Source organism: Camelus ferus, chromosome 3 (genome assembly GCF_009834535.1).
Source record: "Camelus ferus isolate YT-003-E chromosome 3, BCGSAC_Cfer_1.0, whole genome shotgun sequence".
Lineage (NCBI taxonomy): Eukaryota > Metazoa > Chordata > Mammalia > Artiodactyla > Camelidae > Camelus > Camelus ferus.
Genome location: NC_045698.1, coordinates 29,808,496 through 29,822,048, shown reverse-complemented (window position 1 = coordinate 29,822,048; position 13,553 = coordinate 29,808,496). Strand labels below are relative to the sequence as shown.

The following is a 13,553-nucleotide window of genomic DNA, read 5'->3' as shown; positions in this document are numbered from 1 at the left end:
CGGAGGAAGGAAGATAGTTCTGGAAGGTGGGATGGCCGGAGCAAAGTCCCAGAGGAGGGAAAGCACAGTGCTCCTGGGGAGCAGCGGGTGGCCTAGATGTACAGGCTGGGGTCGGATAACAGATGGTGGCCTTGAGTTAGGCTTGCTGTTACAATTTAGGTAGTGGGAAGGGTATTGTGATAGTTAAGGGTTTTTAGAGCAGAGGGACATGTTGGGTTCTGTAAGTTGCTCCTGGCAGCGGAAGGTGGATAAGAGGAAGGAGAGATGGGGTGGGGCAGGAGGAGAGAGAAGGGAGACAGCCGTTAAGGGCTTACTGTACCAGCCCGTGTAAAGGCGGCCTGCAGACGGGGGTGGGGGCGACAGTTTTTATGTTTGGACAGTTCTGTCTAGGATTTGCTCTGAGAGGGTTTTTTTTTTTCTTCCTCTGTGGGGTTTTGCTTCGAATCTGAGAATTCAGAAAAGCGTACGTAGGAAATGTGGGCACTATAATCATGTACTGACAGGACATTTTGTGTTGAACACTCATTTTCTGTGTAAAACAACCCTCCAGGGAGAACATGAGATCCCTGAGGTTAGGACAGTGTCTTGCACATTTCCTTTTCTTCCGCAAGGTGCAGAGCGAGAGCTGAGTGCACAGCAGAGAGTTAAATGTTTGTGACACAGTGACCCAGAGAGGTGAGGGGAGCACTAGGGTCTGTGACATCTCAACTAGACGCTTGGATGACAAAGGCGGCCATGGGTCCGAGTGTGTGCACTGTGGAAGGTGCCCACTGATACAGACACATCCACTGATGTGGGTTACTTTATCCAGCCAGTCCCAAGACAGAGGGAAGGTGGCTTTAGACAGGGAGGAGCTGGAAGGATAGGATTCTTCCTTGCATGGGGAGGTCACTGTCTGTGTGATGGACCACTGATGAAGGGTAACAGCAATTATTCGTGCTTATCACGAGGACAGAAAATCAACAGATGCCAAATGCCTGGCAGGAATTTCTGCGACACAACCGCCAGACTCAGAAGTTGTACTTCAGTGGGGCCCAAAGCTTAAGCAACTCAGACCCCACGACTTGACAAAGAAAGGCTTAGGGAAATCGTATTACCACTTCAGGAGAAAGTGAAGGGCAGTGTATTGTGTGTGTGTGTGCATGTGTGCGTGCGTGGGTGCGTGCGTGTGCGTGCGTGTGTGGGTGGGTGGTGGGGGTAGGGTTCCAATGTGGGATGGAGCAAGCACCATTAGTAGAACATTCTTAACTGTTTTCTTCTCATTTCTTCACAGAAAGTAACAATAAGTCACTACGTCTGCTGAGTGAAGGCTTTGGAACAGACTGGCTAATGTCACCAACAGCTACCCCTTTTACAGGTCCTCACATTAATTAGGGAGAGTAACATGACAAATGCTTCTAAAACAGGGGAGTTGTAAAGAGTCTGTGGTCTGGAACAACAGACACATGGATGACGTTTGTTAAAAGCAGGACCAACCCTTCCTCTGAGTCACCGCCAAGAAAAATGATGTTTACATCTCTTATTAGAAATGTACTCTGCAATTTAGTCATAAAACCCAAACGATGGTTTCATGACGCCAGAAAGACCAATGAAACAGCAATGGCTTAAACACAATCAGGTACACTGTCTTCCCTTCCTTTGCTGTGCACTCTGGACTCTGGCATATACTTCAACTGAGGGGGGAATAATCCACCCCTAGTATTTTATTAAAGGTATCTACTATGTGATCAGGATTTTTTTTTTGGTGGGGGGGGGGGAAGGGGTTAGAACCAGCATAAAACATGGGCTTTGACTAGATTAACTGCAACATAATTAATTTGTGCAGCCCACACAACTCATTGAGTCCTGCGCACACTACGAACATATATGTGAAAATATTGCAAAATGCTGTCACAGAACAATGGACAAAGTTCCATGAATGCTTAGGGTCAGAACAGGTCTTCAGGCCTAGAGGATTTGGAAAAGCTTCCCTAGAGAGCTGATGTTTGAGTTCGTCTTGGAGATGAAGAGATAGCTGGCCCAGGACAGGAGGGTGATGTGCAAAGCCATTTTAAGGAGAAGAGATGGCTTGTATGAAGGCAGAATTTTGGAGCCTAAAGCGATTTGGTTGAAAGGACCAATCTGTCTGTTACCATGATCATTAGGTAAAGAAATATCTTAAAATAATAATGACAAGACAATACAGGACTTGTAAAAACAGGCAGATTCCTAAACTCAATAAACTGATTGTTGGCCTACAATAAATGATTTCATCTTTTTTTCTTTTGAATTAATTTGCCCTTACTTAACCTCTAAAGAGAAGCCTATAAGAGAAACAAAGAAGTAGCCTTGCAGAGAAGTTGAAAAGGAAATTCTGAAAAAAAAAAAAAGTTTTCTGTTTGCCTGTGCAATTTCGGTCAGTCATCCAACCAGTTACCGAATCCCAAATAAAACAGAGAAAGGACAGTATCTCGAATCACAGTAAAGCCTGGGCAATATTGCTGAAGGCAGAAAAAAGACAGAAATTCTTACTTGTCTCTAGGCCTGGATTAACTCTCGGCAGACTCTGGGATCCTCTGACAAGGAGAGCTGGGGTGGCTGGAACAGAAAGAAAGAAAACCATTAGTCATCCCTATAAAAAACAGTCTGACGGGGCCTTGTTACAATCTCATCTCCAAATGACAAAATGTGGCCTGGCCCAACCTCACAACAATTCCCTCCTTTTTCTTTCTAGAACTAAAATTGCACCTACCCTTTAAAAAGAACTCTTAAAGATTCAGAGCAAATGGAAACCTTCTGGTCTTATTTACCTCTGGTGTCATGCCTGGACTCGGTCAGGAACAATGAAAAAATGCCTTCCTACACCACTTGAGTCCAGACTTAAGTCTTGCTTGTGAAAACAAGGAAGAACATAAATTCTTTTTAAAAACAGTATTTAAAAGAAAAGACAGATCAGTCAAAAATGTTTATTCTTAGAAATAAACATGTGAGCAATCCTGGGAGTAGGGAAGGAATGAGGGGAAGTGAAAAGTTGGACAAGAGGGAGACGGAACTTTTTGATGCGAGGTGGGCAATGAGTCATCTATTATAAAAGCAGTTCTAATTTTATTGATACTAGTGTTAGGTTGCATTAAAAATAGGGAAAACTGAAAACGATCAGCGTTACCACTGAACTGCTGAACTGGGTTGCTCTGCAAATATTTCAGCTACAAAAGTCTACAACTGCTATCTGGGCTTGGTGGAGAAGGGGTGTCTCCAGGAGTCTCCACATCACATCATGTTATCCTTGGGTTATTAGAGAAGCAGCTTGGTCCAGGCCCACCACAAACACCGAGCACCACCTCAAAGCAGTGAAACTGCTGGCGCTTCTGGTCCTCAGTAGAAACCCACAATAACAGTGCTAAAAATAAAACTTTTTTTTTTTTTAACGAGAGCAAAAAATTCTATTGAATTTTTACATGCACCCAGAACCTTTACAAGAGAATGAAGATACCTGAGAGTTACCAGAGCAGGAAGAGTTTATTCCCTTTTAGACAGAAAAAAAAAAAACACGTGAAGAATTGACAAGACAAGGGGGTTTGGGCTTGCTTGCAGTAGTAAATGGTAAAGTAACAAGGTTTGTTTATACAGTCATCTAAGCCCTAAGAATGTCCCCCTTCGTCCAGGAAGAGATCTTTCTTCGATATGAAGAAAAGAGAAAGACAATGAAGATGTGTGGCAGTGAGCTGACTCCTCCCATCTCCCAGAATTTCAGAGCGGGCTGAATCCTGGTCTGCTGTCGGGATCCACTTTCCAGTGTGTGTTTCCACTAACTCGCCCTACCTGGCTCAGCAGTAGGAAGCTGGGTCTGGAGTTCAGAACATGGAACCCACCAGAGGAAGATAAGAGCCTCTTATTCAATGCTGCAGAATTCTAACCCCTGAGAGTGTTTTCAGTCTGGGCATGGAAGTGATAGTATTTTTCCAAGTGAAGTTAGGTTTGGGGGGCTTTGGTGAATTAATACTTTAAATTCTGTGACTATTGTCTTGAAAAGTGTTTCTTTTCATTCTATCTATAAATTTTAATATTAACTTCATCATCGGTCGAAGCTCATTTACTCCCACATGCAAGAAAGAATTATGACAAAAAGCAGACGGAATACATGTTTTCCCGGAGTAGATAACGTAATGCACTTTGATTGTAACGTGTGACCAGAAAGGAAAATTTGCATTTTATGAAAATCCCCTGAAGTCTACTCACTGTCTTGATCTCCTAAGACTTGTTTATGACCATTGTCTAGACCTCAACCCCCATCCCGGATTTCTTGCTACAAATCAGAGGACACTTTATTACATCTTGCCTCAACTGGGCACTAACACATTATTTTGGGTCAAGGATTGGCAAATTTATGTAACTTCCAACTGTGAATAACCTGTCTCACTGACAACTATATATGCCTTGAGAAAGTTTTGATAGCTTAAAAAAAAAAGAGGAAAGTTAAGTCAATCATGGAATGACACACAATCACATGTGTTACTTTGGTCAAAATTATCCAGCAAGTTTGTCTCAATTTTCAGCTTGAAACTGAGAAAACAGACACCAGTTTCCAGGCTCAGATCAGCAGGAAAGTTGACGGATTTCTCCAGAATGATGACTGATATGGAATGTGGGGGTCAGTCATTAGGCCCCCAGGGAACCCACGGAGCCAAACCCCAGGCCTGGAAATGCCTGGGGAGGCCTGGCCACCCCTGACTCCTCCCAAACCAGGGTTTTGCTTTCCTTGCAGACAGACATCTGGTGCTTTCCTCTTCATGGTATGTTTGGTAACATTTTCACGAAACAAAAAGCCTTACTCAGCTAACACCCTCCGCAATATGCTATGAATCAAGACATAAAAGGAAACAACAGCATCCTTGGGGAAGAACCGCAGATCTATGCCAGTGCCAAGAGGCTGCCGGTTCCCAGAGGCCAGCACAATGATCAAAACTGTGCCACCTTAGCAAATGGAGGTGTCACCTGCAGTTGTCAGTTTTCGTGTCCAAGCTGTTGTCACTGGCTAGAGGGGCTGAGCAACGGGTGAAAACAAACAAAGGGTGACAATAAGTAGAGAATCACAGCTCCAGTATATCACATAGGGGCTTTCAAATGCTGGCATTATGACATGAATGAGCTCCAGCCCCCAAGCTACAGCCTTGGGGAGCCCACAGCTTCTGGGCAGGGATCTATAAAGGAAGGAGAGGTCAGCATTGGGGAGTGATGCAGTGGCCCTTAACGAGTCCGGAGGAGCTTCCTGGGGAAGGTGACTCCTTGAGATGGGTATTGAATTTGGGATAAACAAGCAATGAAGAGCAAAGGAAAGGGCAGTTGGAGCCAAGAGAAGCACTGAACAGAGGTGAGAGGTAAGACACAGCCTGGGCATGTAAAGAGCAGTACTTTGTCGGAAGAGGGTGGAGCACAGCTGAGCTGGGATGTGTTGAGTGGGGGGGAAGTCAGGGGCATCCTGGGGGTAGTCTTTCCAAACAACTTAATTTTGATCCTGTAAACACTGGAGAACGACTGCTTTGTAGTGCCCTGGGCTGGAGCTTCACGTGGTGGATCTGCCTAAGAACGAACTGCAATCTAACCTTTCCTACTGATGTCCAACTATGGACTCAGCTTCCCAACTATGGCACATAACTAACTGGACCTCAGTTTCTCTGTCTGTAAAATGGGGACAGTAGCAGTATCTACATACGTGAGGTTTAAATCAGTTAGCACATGCAATATATTAAATATACAATATAATAAGTGCTTAGTTAACATTAGATAATGTTACCATTATCACCGTTATGATTGCTACCACTACCCTGAAAGGGCCTGTCTTTTCCCATGGAGAGCTTGACAGTGTTTTCACATGAGACCTTGTGAGCTTAGGGCTTTGCACATATGAGGACAGGACGCTGCCCTATGCCCGGCAAGATCCCCTCTACTTAGGTCCTCCTGAGCAGGCCGGATGCAGGCAGTGGGATCCTGGGGAAGTGATATCAGTGGGACTGGGGATGGGAATCCACCTGGGACTAACGGTAGTCAATTCCAGTTCTTGGAAGTTGGTCAATTCTCTACTGTCTTGGTAAGAAAGATAGTGGGGGAAAAAAATCAATGTTCTTGCGAGGACTGTAATTTTCCAGTTATATGGCACTTAGAACAAGCCCCGAATAGACAGTGCAAACACAAGTAAACCAAGATACCACAAGTGGCAACCAGTCCACACAATGACAAGAGATAATGGAAAGGGCCTTGCATGGCATCTCCATAAAACAAGCACTGCTTAACGGTAGCTATTGTTATCACTGGTGGCCTATGGTTGTGGTAATGACAATGAGGTACCTGTTGTGAAATCCCTATTTCAAGACTTCTGATTGCGGTCCTCATCTGCAGTATATACATATATCAAAGCATCCTGCTGTACACCTTAAACTTACACAGTATTTTATGTTAATTTTATCTCAATGAATCTGGGGAGGGAAAAAAGAGGACTTCCATTGAGAGGTTTGGCTTTCTCCTTCGGGGCAGGTTAGTTGCTCTTTACCCAACAGCCTTGGAAACCACTCTCACACCCTTTGCTGTCACTGCTGATTTTCCTGTGCCCTGTGACACACAGCGTTTCTTGAGATGGGTATTGCTTTTGTCTTTGTAACCTATTCAGAACACAGGGCATGGCACCTAGTAGGAAAAAAAAAGCTTCCCAAACAAATGAGGTAGATGAAGATGAATGACTAATGCTTTAAGCTTTGGCTTTTAGGCTAAAAGGGAATCAAATAAAAATAGTTTATTCTCAGCAAATTGTGTCTCTCCTTATAAATCTCAAGTTTGCTTGCCTACTTTTCCTGCCTTTTTGAAGTCTATTTATCCTTGAGCACGTTCCAGAAATTTTCCCTGCTTGGATTTCAACCCCAAAACTCTTTCCAGACCTACATTTGCTTTCCTGTCCTTTTTTCTCTCTCAAATTATGATCACCATCACCAAAGACTATTCAGTTTAAAGTCCTCATTTCCTCCAGATATGCAGCCTCTTTGCAATAAGGCTCAAGTTCAAGCTCACTGTCTGGTCACATTGATGCTATGCCTGGACCATCCTGCCGCCTCTGAAGAGGACGGCCGATGGCAAAGTCAAAAACTGTGTGTGAGGTGTTTAGATCTCACATTGATTGTGCCCTTTAAATGCACCAGGCCCCATAAGTCAGGTCATTTTACAAATTATCCCATTTTACCTGTACAACAGCCCTTTGAATTAGATATTAGGTACATTGTATGGATGAGGGGTCTGAGGCTCAGAGAAGTTAAGTCGCTGGCCTAAGGCTACCCAGCAGTTACACGGCAGAGGCCAAATCTGAATGGCAGCCAGGCTCTGACTCCACCCCACTTTACTGTTTCCCAAACTTGCCCGACCATCAAGATCTACTGTGGCGTTTGTTAAACATACAGATTCCAAGGCCTTGTCCCAGGTCTGCAGATTCTGAATCTCTAGGGCCCTGGTCAGTCCGCACGTTGGCAAGGTCCCGAGAATCTGTACACTGACCTTGCACGCCCCACCCCCCAGCCAGCTGGCTCTTATGACATCACACGTTTGGGATACTTCACTGGCTACTACTTCTTGGCTCTGGTCAGCCACTGCGTCCTCTGTGGGGCTCCCCTTCTAGGCCGCCCCACTAAGTGCCCACAGCTGGTGCTCATGACCAGGCACTTGTAGAGCACAGGCTGATTTGTCTGAATGCTGCAGACATTCTGGAAAGTTCTATGGATGGGGGCCAGGTTGCCAAGGCCTTGGGCAGGAACACCTTTCAGCGGTCAGTTCATGAGCAACCAGGCAAGGCTCGTACACCCAGGCCCCCACACCCCCCTTTGGCTCTGTCATCCAGTTACATTTATACAGCAGGTCCCGAGGCTGCAGTGGTCACCTTGGTCATGGCTACCCCTTGGAACACCAAGTCCCGGGCCTGAGTGCAGTGACAATTCTAAGCTGGAACTTCTTTTTTTTTTTTTCGCGGCTTACTGGCTTAACTGAATTCCCATCCATAGTGAAGTGCATTATCTTGTACGCATTAAAGCTCTTGGCAGCTCAAAAGAAGCCTGTGCAATCTGAACAGGAAATCTTTGAACCTTTCAGACAGTGTCACCTCCCCAGATCTCCATGAGGAAATGTGTTTCCTCTATGCTTGAACACTAAATCATGGAGCACATACATAAGATAATTTAAACAAACACAAAGGAACCCGAGAAGATGCTGGTGGTTTCACGCACCTTTTAAGGCTTAAAAAAGCTGTTTTACAAACATACAGCAATTTTGGAGGAGAAGCTCATGTCACGAAAAGAAACACATGCTGACATAGATCTGGAGCAACTGTATCTTGCTGTCAGTGAACTGAGAGAGTAGCTGGGCCTCGAGGTAAGAAGAATCAATGTGCGTGTGAGACCTCACAGACCTTTCCTCGCAGCTCTCCCTCTGGCTCAGCGTGACAAATGTGGGTGTTTCCTAACAATTTGAAGGCTTCACGTATTCCTTTCCTGCCTGGCGGGGCTCTCTGGGTGAGTTCACACACACACGGGCGCACAGACACACACACACACACATTCACGTCCTCCTGACACAAGCTTATGCGCATACTGAGGACATCTGCTTGCAATTAAAGACAAAATCTAGGGCCTGACTTTTCAAATGTAGCTCTTCGGGCGATAAGGCCAGTTAAGGGGGCAGTGACTTGTGCAGAACACATTGGGAGGGGGTGTTTTTTAAAAAGCAGAGTATGAAAGGGAGCAGTTAACATGAAGGCCGGGTCTCAGCTGGCTTGCATCTTCCTTTGGCAAAGCTTCCCAGCAATTCCACCCGCTTTCCCTTCCAACTGCTTGGAGAACAGTGCACCACCCTGCCCAGCTAGCCACCCTTAAAGCCATGTCTCATTACGGAGAACAGCAAGGGTGTCAACACCTGGCAGCGGGCTGTGAGCCAGCCCTCTGGGCCTTGTGATAGCAGGGGCCCGGGGGAGTCACAGCCCTGCTAAGAGGGGCAAACAGAGTCCGGGTTGGCACTGGGCCAAGATCAATCCTAGGTAGGCCAGACTGGGGCACAGGGCTGGGACTGGAAGGGTAGACACAGAGAGAGCACTACAAGGTCAGACCGCGGTGCAGGGAGAAGGGCAGAAGGGTCTCTTCACTTACAGTGTTGCCGTAGATGTTTTTAATACCTGGGAAGTCACACATGAAAGCAATAGAGTCAGACAGATTTAATAAAGTCCAAAGCTCAGATGGTGACTCACAGATGATGTGCCGGAGCTGGCCCCTCTCCCCAACTGTGCACAGTGACATCACTTCATTAACTTGAAATCGGCCAGAGTGGGAATACTTACACCATCAAAACTGGCGAAGGCTACACAGCAAGGCTCTGAGCCATCTAAGTCTGTGGAAATTCCATCCATCTTTCAGGATCAATTTGAGTGTCTTCTCCTCCACGAAGCACTTTTGACTTTCTCCCAGATGGAATCCATCTCTCCATCCTTTGTGCTTTCCCACAATAGCTGGACCACTGCCCTTATTATTTATTCCCTGCCTGGCATCTTAGTTCTCTGACTCGCCAGTGAACAATGAACTCCTGGAAGTCTGAAGGCAAGGACCATGTCTCCTCCTTTTGGTCTACCACAGCATTAGCACAGTTCCTTAAACAGAACGAGCGCCTAACACACATCTGTGGCATGACCGAGCATCTCACTAGAAGTCTTCCAAGGAAAGTGGTGAGGCACCATGACTTTACTTATATTACTATTTTGAATTTAGCAGACATTTTGTGGTTTCTGGAGTCTCAGTTTTCCCAAGATTCTAAAGCACATCATTAGATCTTATGACAAGTGTCCTCCTGGGACCATGAATTCTCAAACTTGAGGCAAAATCAGTGTATTTCAACTCCTTATCATGGTATTGAACCACTCAAGAGTGTCCAGTGAGGGGAAGAATGAATGAAAATAAGGTCATTTAATTTCCTCACCTGCCTTCCTGTCACCTGGATAGATGCATCTGGCTCGTTTTGGTTACAGCAGTGAGCCAATCTTTTGCTACCGAAGCGTAGAGTACTTGCCCATTGACTAGGCTGAGACGGGTAGCAGTGACTCTTAAGCCCTGGGGATTGGTTGTTTTGGCAAACTTACCAATCTCCTTGTGGAGCCCAGGCAGGGTTTCAGAAGCACAGCATGTTAAAGGTCTCCCAAGCAAGCATGTACTTTGCCAGAGTTTCCAAGGTGTGTTTTCCCCGCTCTGGGCAAAATCACCTTTCATAAACAGGTTGGTCTCAGCTCCTGCCATTCTGCCTCTCGTTTCCGAGCTCCATTCCTCAATTTCCATGTAACATTTCTTGAACACAATCCTATTCCCTTGGGAAGTAGGTATTTGAGAGCTAGACAAAGTGGTCTTTGGTCAGGATTGCAGTGTGTGAGCACTGACCACGTGCCAGGCTCTGTCCTAGACGCCGGGTACAATGGTGCCGAGAGCAGATGGCGGTCTGCCTATCTGGGTGTACAGGCTGGTGTGTGCGGAGGCAGACAGCCAACAGATGAGCCAACAGACAATGCCAGGGAGCAGGCAGGGCAGCAAGATGGGGGGAGACGGGCTGTTATAGACCTGAAAGCAGCATGAAGGAATACAGGCCCTTAGATGGGACTGGGGGACAGGAAGGAGGTCGGTGAGGTCAGTGTGGGAGGAGCACGGGGAGAGAAGGAAAAGAGGGAGGCAGGGAGAGAAAAAGGATCTGAGGTCGCAGGGGTGCCGGGGGCTAGACGGCGCGCTGTCTCGCAGGCCAGGGTGAGGACTGTGGGTTGCTCACCATACCACCATGCCAGGTTCCATGAAAGGCACCCCAGTGAGCTGCTGTTGCTGCCAGGCCTGTCCTGTGATGTTGTGTCTTTCCCACGTGAATCCTTCGCTGTAACAGTTGGGAACTGGGAGGTGTACAGTGAATTAAAGCCAATTACCTTTACCCCACTGTACTTGGTCAGGGTTATAGACACAAACCAGAGGGCCATTTGTTTATTCAAGAACCTACTTACTGAGCACCTATTATGTGCAAGGCACTGTGCTAGGCATATATATGGTGGTGAACAGACTATCAAAGGGCATAAAGGTCATCTCTCTCTATTCCCCTAAATGGATCCTTAGCCCCAGACCATCTGGCACATTCCTGATTCCAGGTCTTTGCTCACCTTATATCATTCTCCTTGCTTTCTCCAGAACGGGGAAAAGACCAGAGGTAACTCCCATCTATGGAGTGGGGATAATTCAGAACAGGAGATGATGTACGTAAAGTGTTTAACAGAATGTCTGACACATAGTGTTTATGGTTCCACTTGCCTCTCAGTTAAAGGCATTTATTATCTATGCCACTCATCTGATTATTTATGTCCATCCTATGCTGATTCTTGCACGATTTCGTTTGCATGTGTCTATATACTTGCCCCCTCAATTAGATCACAAGTCCCTTGAAAGCAGGAACCGCATTTTATCCCTTTCAACCCTGCACACTGTAGGCCCTCCATTAATCTCTGGAGTTTGGTGGCTAGCAGGCCTTTTCCTCTCCTTTTGATTAGGCTCTATCAGATCACAGGTTTATTGGTTAACAGAGAGTCTTAGTGGAAAGTCATGTACACTTGATAGATGTATTTGCCACAATTTTGTACAGTAAAAGAAAACAGAAGACTTTGACCCAGCTTCTTTCTCTCAAATACTTGACTCGAAATTTGTAGATTCATTTTCTGAAGGCCAGTCTTGGAAAGAATCGTTTGAGACTCTGTAGCTAGCCTGCGACCAATTCCCAAAATTATTTTGCCGTGGAAAATAGAAGCTCTACCAAAAAATGAATGGCAACGGATAAGGTGACAATCCACCTTAGACATGTGCCTTGGCAACAAGGGACCTGACGCTTATTTTTTTGAACTTTGTCCTTTTTCACTGAGCCTTCTGTAGTTTTTGGCTCCAGTGAGAAGAGACTTTTATGGGTGCTAAAGTTTAACTTTAAATTTAACTTTAGTGTTTCCAAAATGGACAATTAAAATTAGAGTCAAAACAGTCAATCAAATCACAGGACATCAATTTCAAGGGGAAAATTATACTGGGTGTGAAAAAAATTTTGTATGACATGTTTCTGGCAGGACTCTGTTTACACTGAAAAGGAGCTACGTTGCTTTGTAGCTATAGGGCAGGCAACGTCTTACAGTCGAAAATAGGAGTTTTGAGTCCTCGCTTGTTTAATGTGATGACGACATGACATAAAGAAAAAAAAAATCAAAAGCCTTATTGACCATCCATATGTGGCCACTCCTCTGGCCAAAGATGCCTTGCACAGTGTGCCTTTGTGTCAGCCTGAAGGGGCACCCTGCCCATAGGCTTTCTGGCGGGACAGGGACACTGTATGGCTTTAAGTGTTCCCTGATCGAATGTGGGAAAAGCAGCAGCTAGCCAAGTTCTGAACAGAGTTTTTATTGTGTTGAGGCCAGGAGGGGAGAGGAAGAGAGAGGGGCCGGACTCCCACACAGCTTCTGCCCTGCTCCACTTTCTGGTAGACGGATGTTAAAGAGGCTGGGAAAGACACCTTCAGGTAGAGGAGACACAGAAAGATCTAGGACTTCGTATAGTTCATGTTTACGAAATCTGCAAGCAAATTGCAAATATATTTATATTTATATTTCATTTATATTAAATTTACACTTTACTTACATTTATACTTGTATTCATATTTCTATTTATATTTAATGAACTTCCTAGCAGCAGCTGGTGCAATAGAAGAGCACACAAAATATGAATGAACATTTACAGCGTATCAGTTTTGTTTGCTATTAACCCGCTGCCCTATATTGGAAAATCTGAATCGCCCAGTTTTCTTTTTTTTTTTTTATTTCTTTTTTGGGGGAGGAGGTAATTAGGTTGGTTTGTTTGTTTATTTATTACTATTTTTGATGGAGATACTGGGGATTGAACCCAGGACCTTGTGCATGCTAAGCACACACTCTGCCACTGAGCTGTGACCTCCTGCTCCAGTTTCTTTTTAACGGAAGGAGCACATAAGGAAAAGGGATCTAGAGAAGCCAGAAATGGCTAGGCCACCAATGTCACTTCAAATGAAAACTACAACAGGATGTTGCTCTTTCTAAAGAATGACATCAACAGACAATCAAAACATTTATCTGGGAAGTATGCTCGGTTTTCAGTTCTGAGGAGGAGTTGTGCTCTCAAGAATCTTCTTTCCTCCTCCCAGATCTTTGAAGCCCCGCCTGAATGACTGAGTCCACTTCCTAGTTTCTTCTCTTTTGAATCCACTTCAGCTGGGCTTCTGACCCCTCCCCCACCCTCCACTAAACCCTTACTTGTCAAATTCAGTGGTCTCTTCTTCCTTGTATCACTCAGCTTTCCAGATGCATTTGACCCAGTGGAGCATTGCCTTTTCAAGATTCCTTCTTTGCATAGAATCCATGACGCCAACTTCGCTTGGCTTCCCTTTTACCTCACTGGCTGTTCTTGGTCTTCTTCGTTGGCTTCTCTTCCTCTGCTTTACCTCTAAATATTGTAGTTTCACAGACTCTT

The 13,553-nt window shown here is 45.4% G+C and overlaps 1 protein-coding gene across 3 annotated transcripts in view; it reads right to left on the bottom strand.

Annotated features, from left to right (window-relative positions):
* GHR (growth hormone receptor) overlaps positions 1–13,553 on the bottom strand; it is a 238,772-nt gene that overhangs the window by 61,981 nt on the left and 163,238 nt on the right. For all 3 annotated transcript variants that reach the window (XM_032471550.1, XM_032471555.1, XM_032471566.1), the window contains exon 3: positions 2,512–2,577. In XM_032471550.1, coding sequence (XP_032327441.1) covers positions 2,512–2,577 — 66 coding nt within the window. The remainder of the gene's footprint in view (positions 1–2,511; positions 2,578–13,553) is intronic.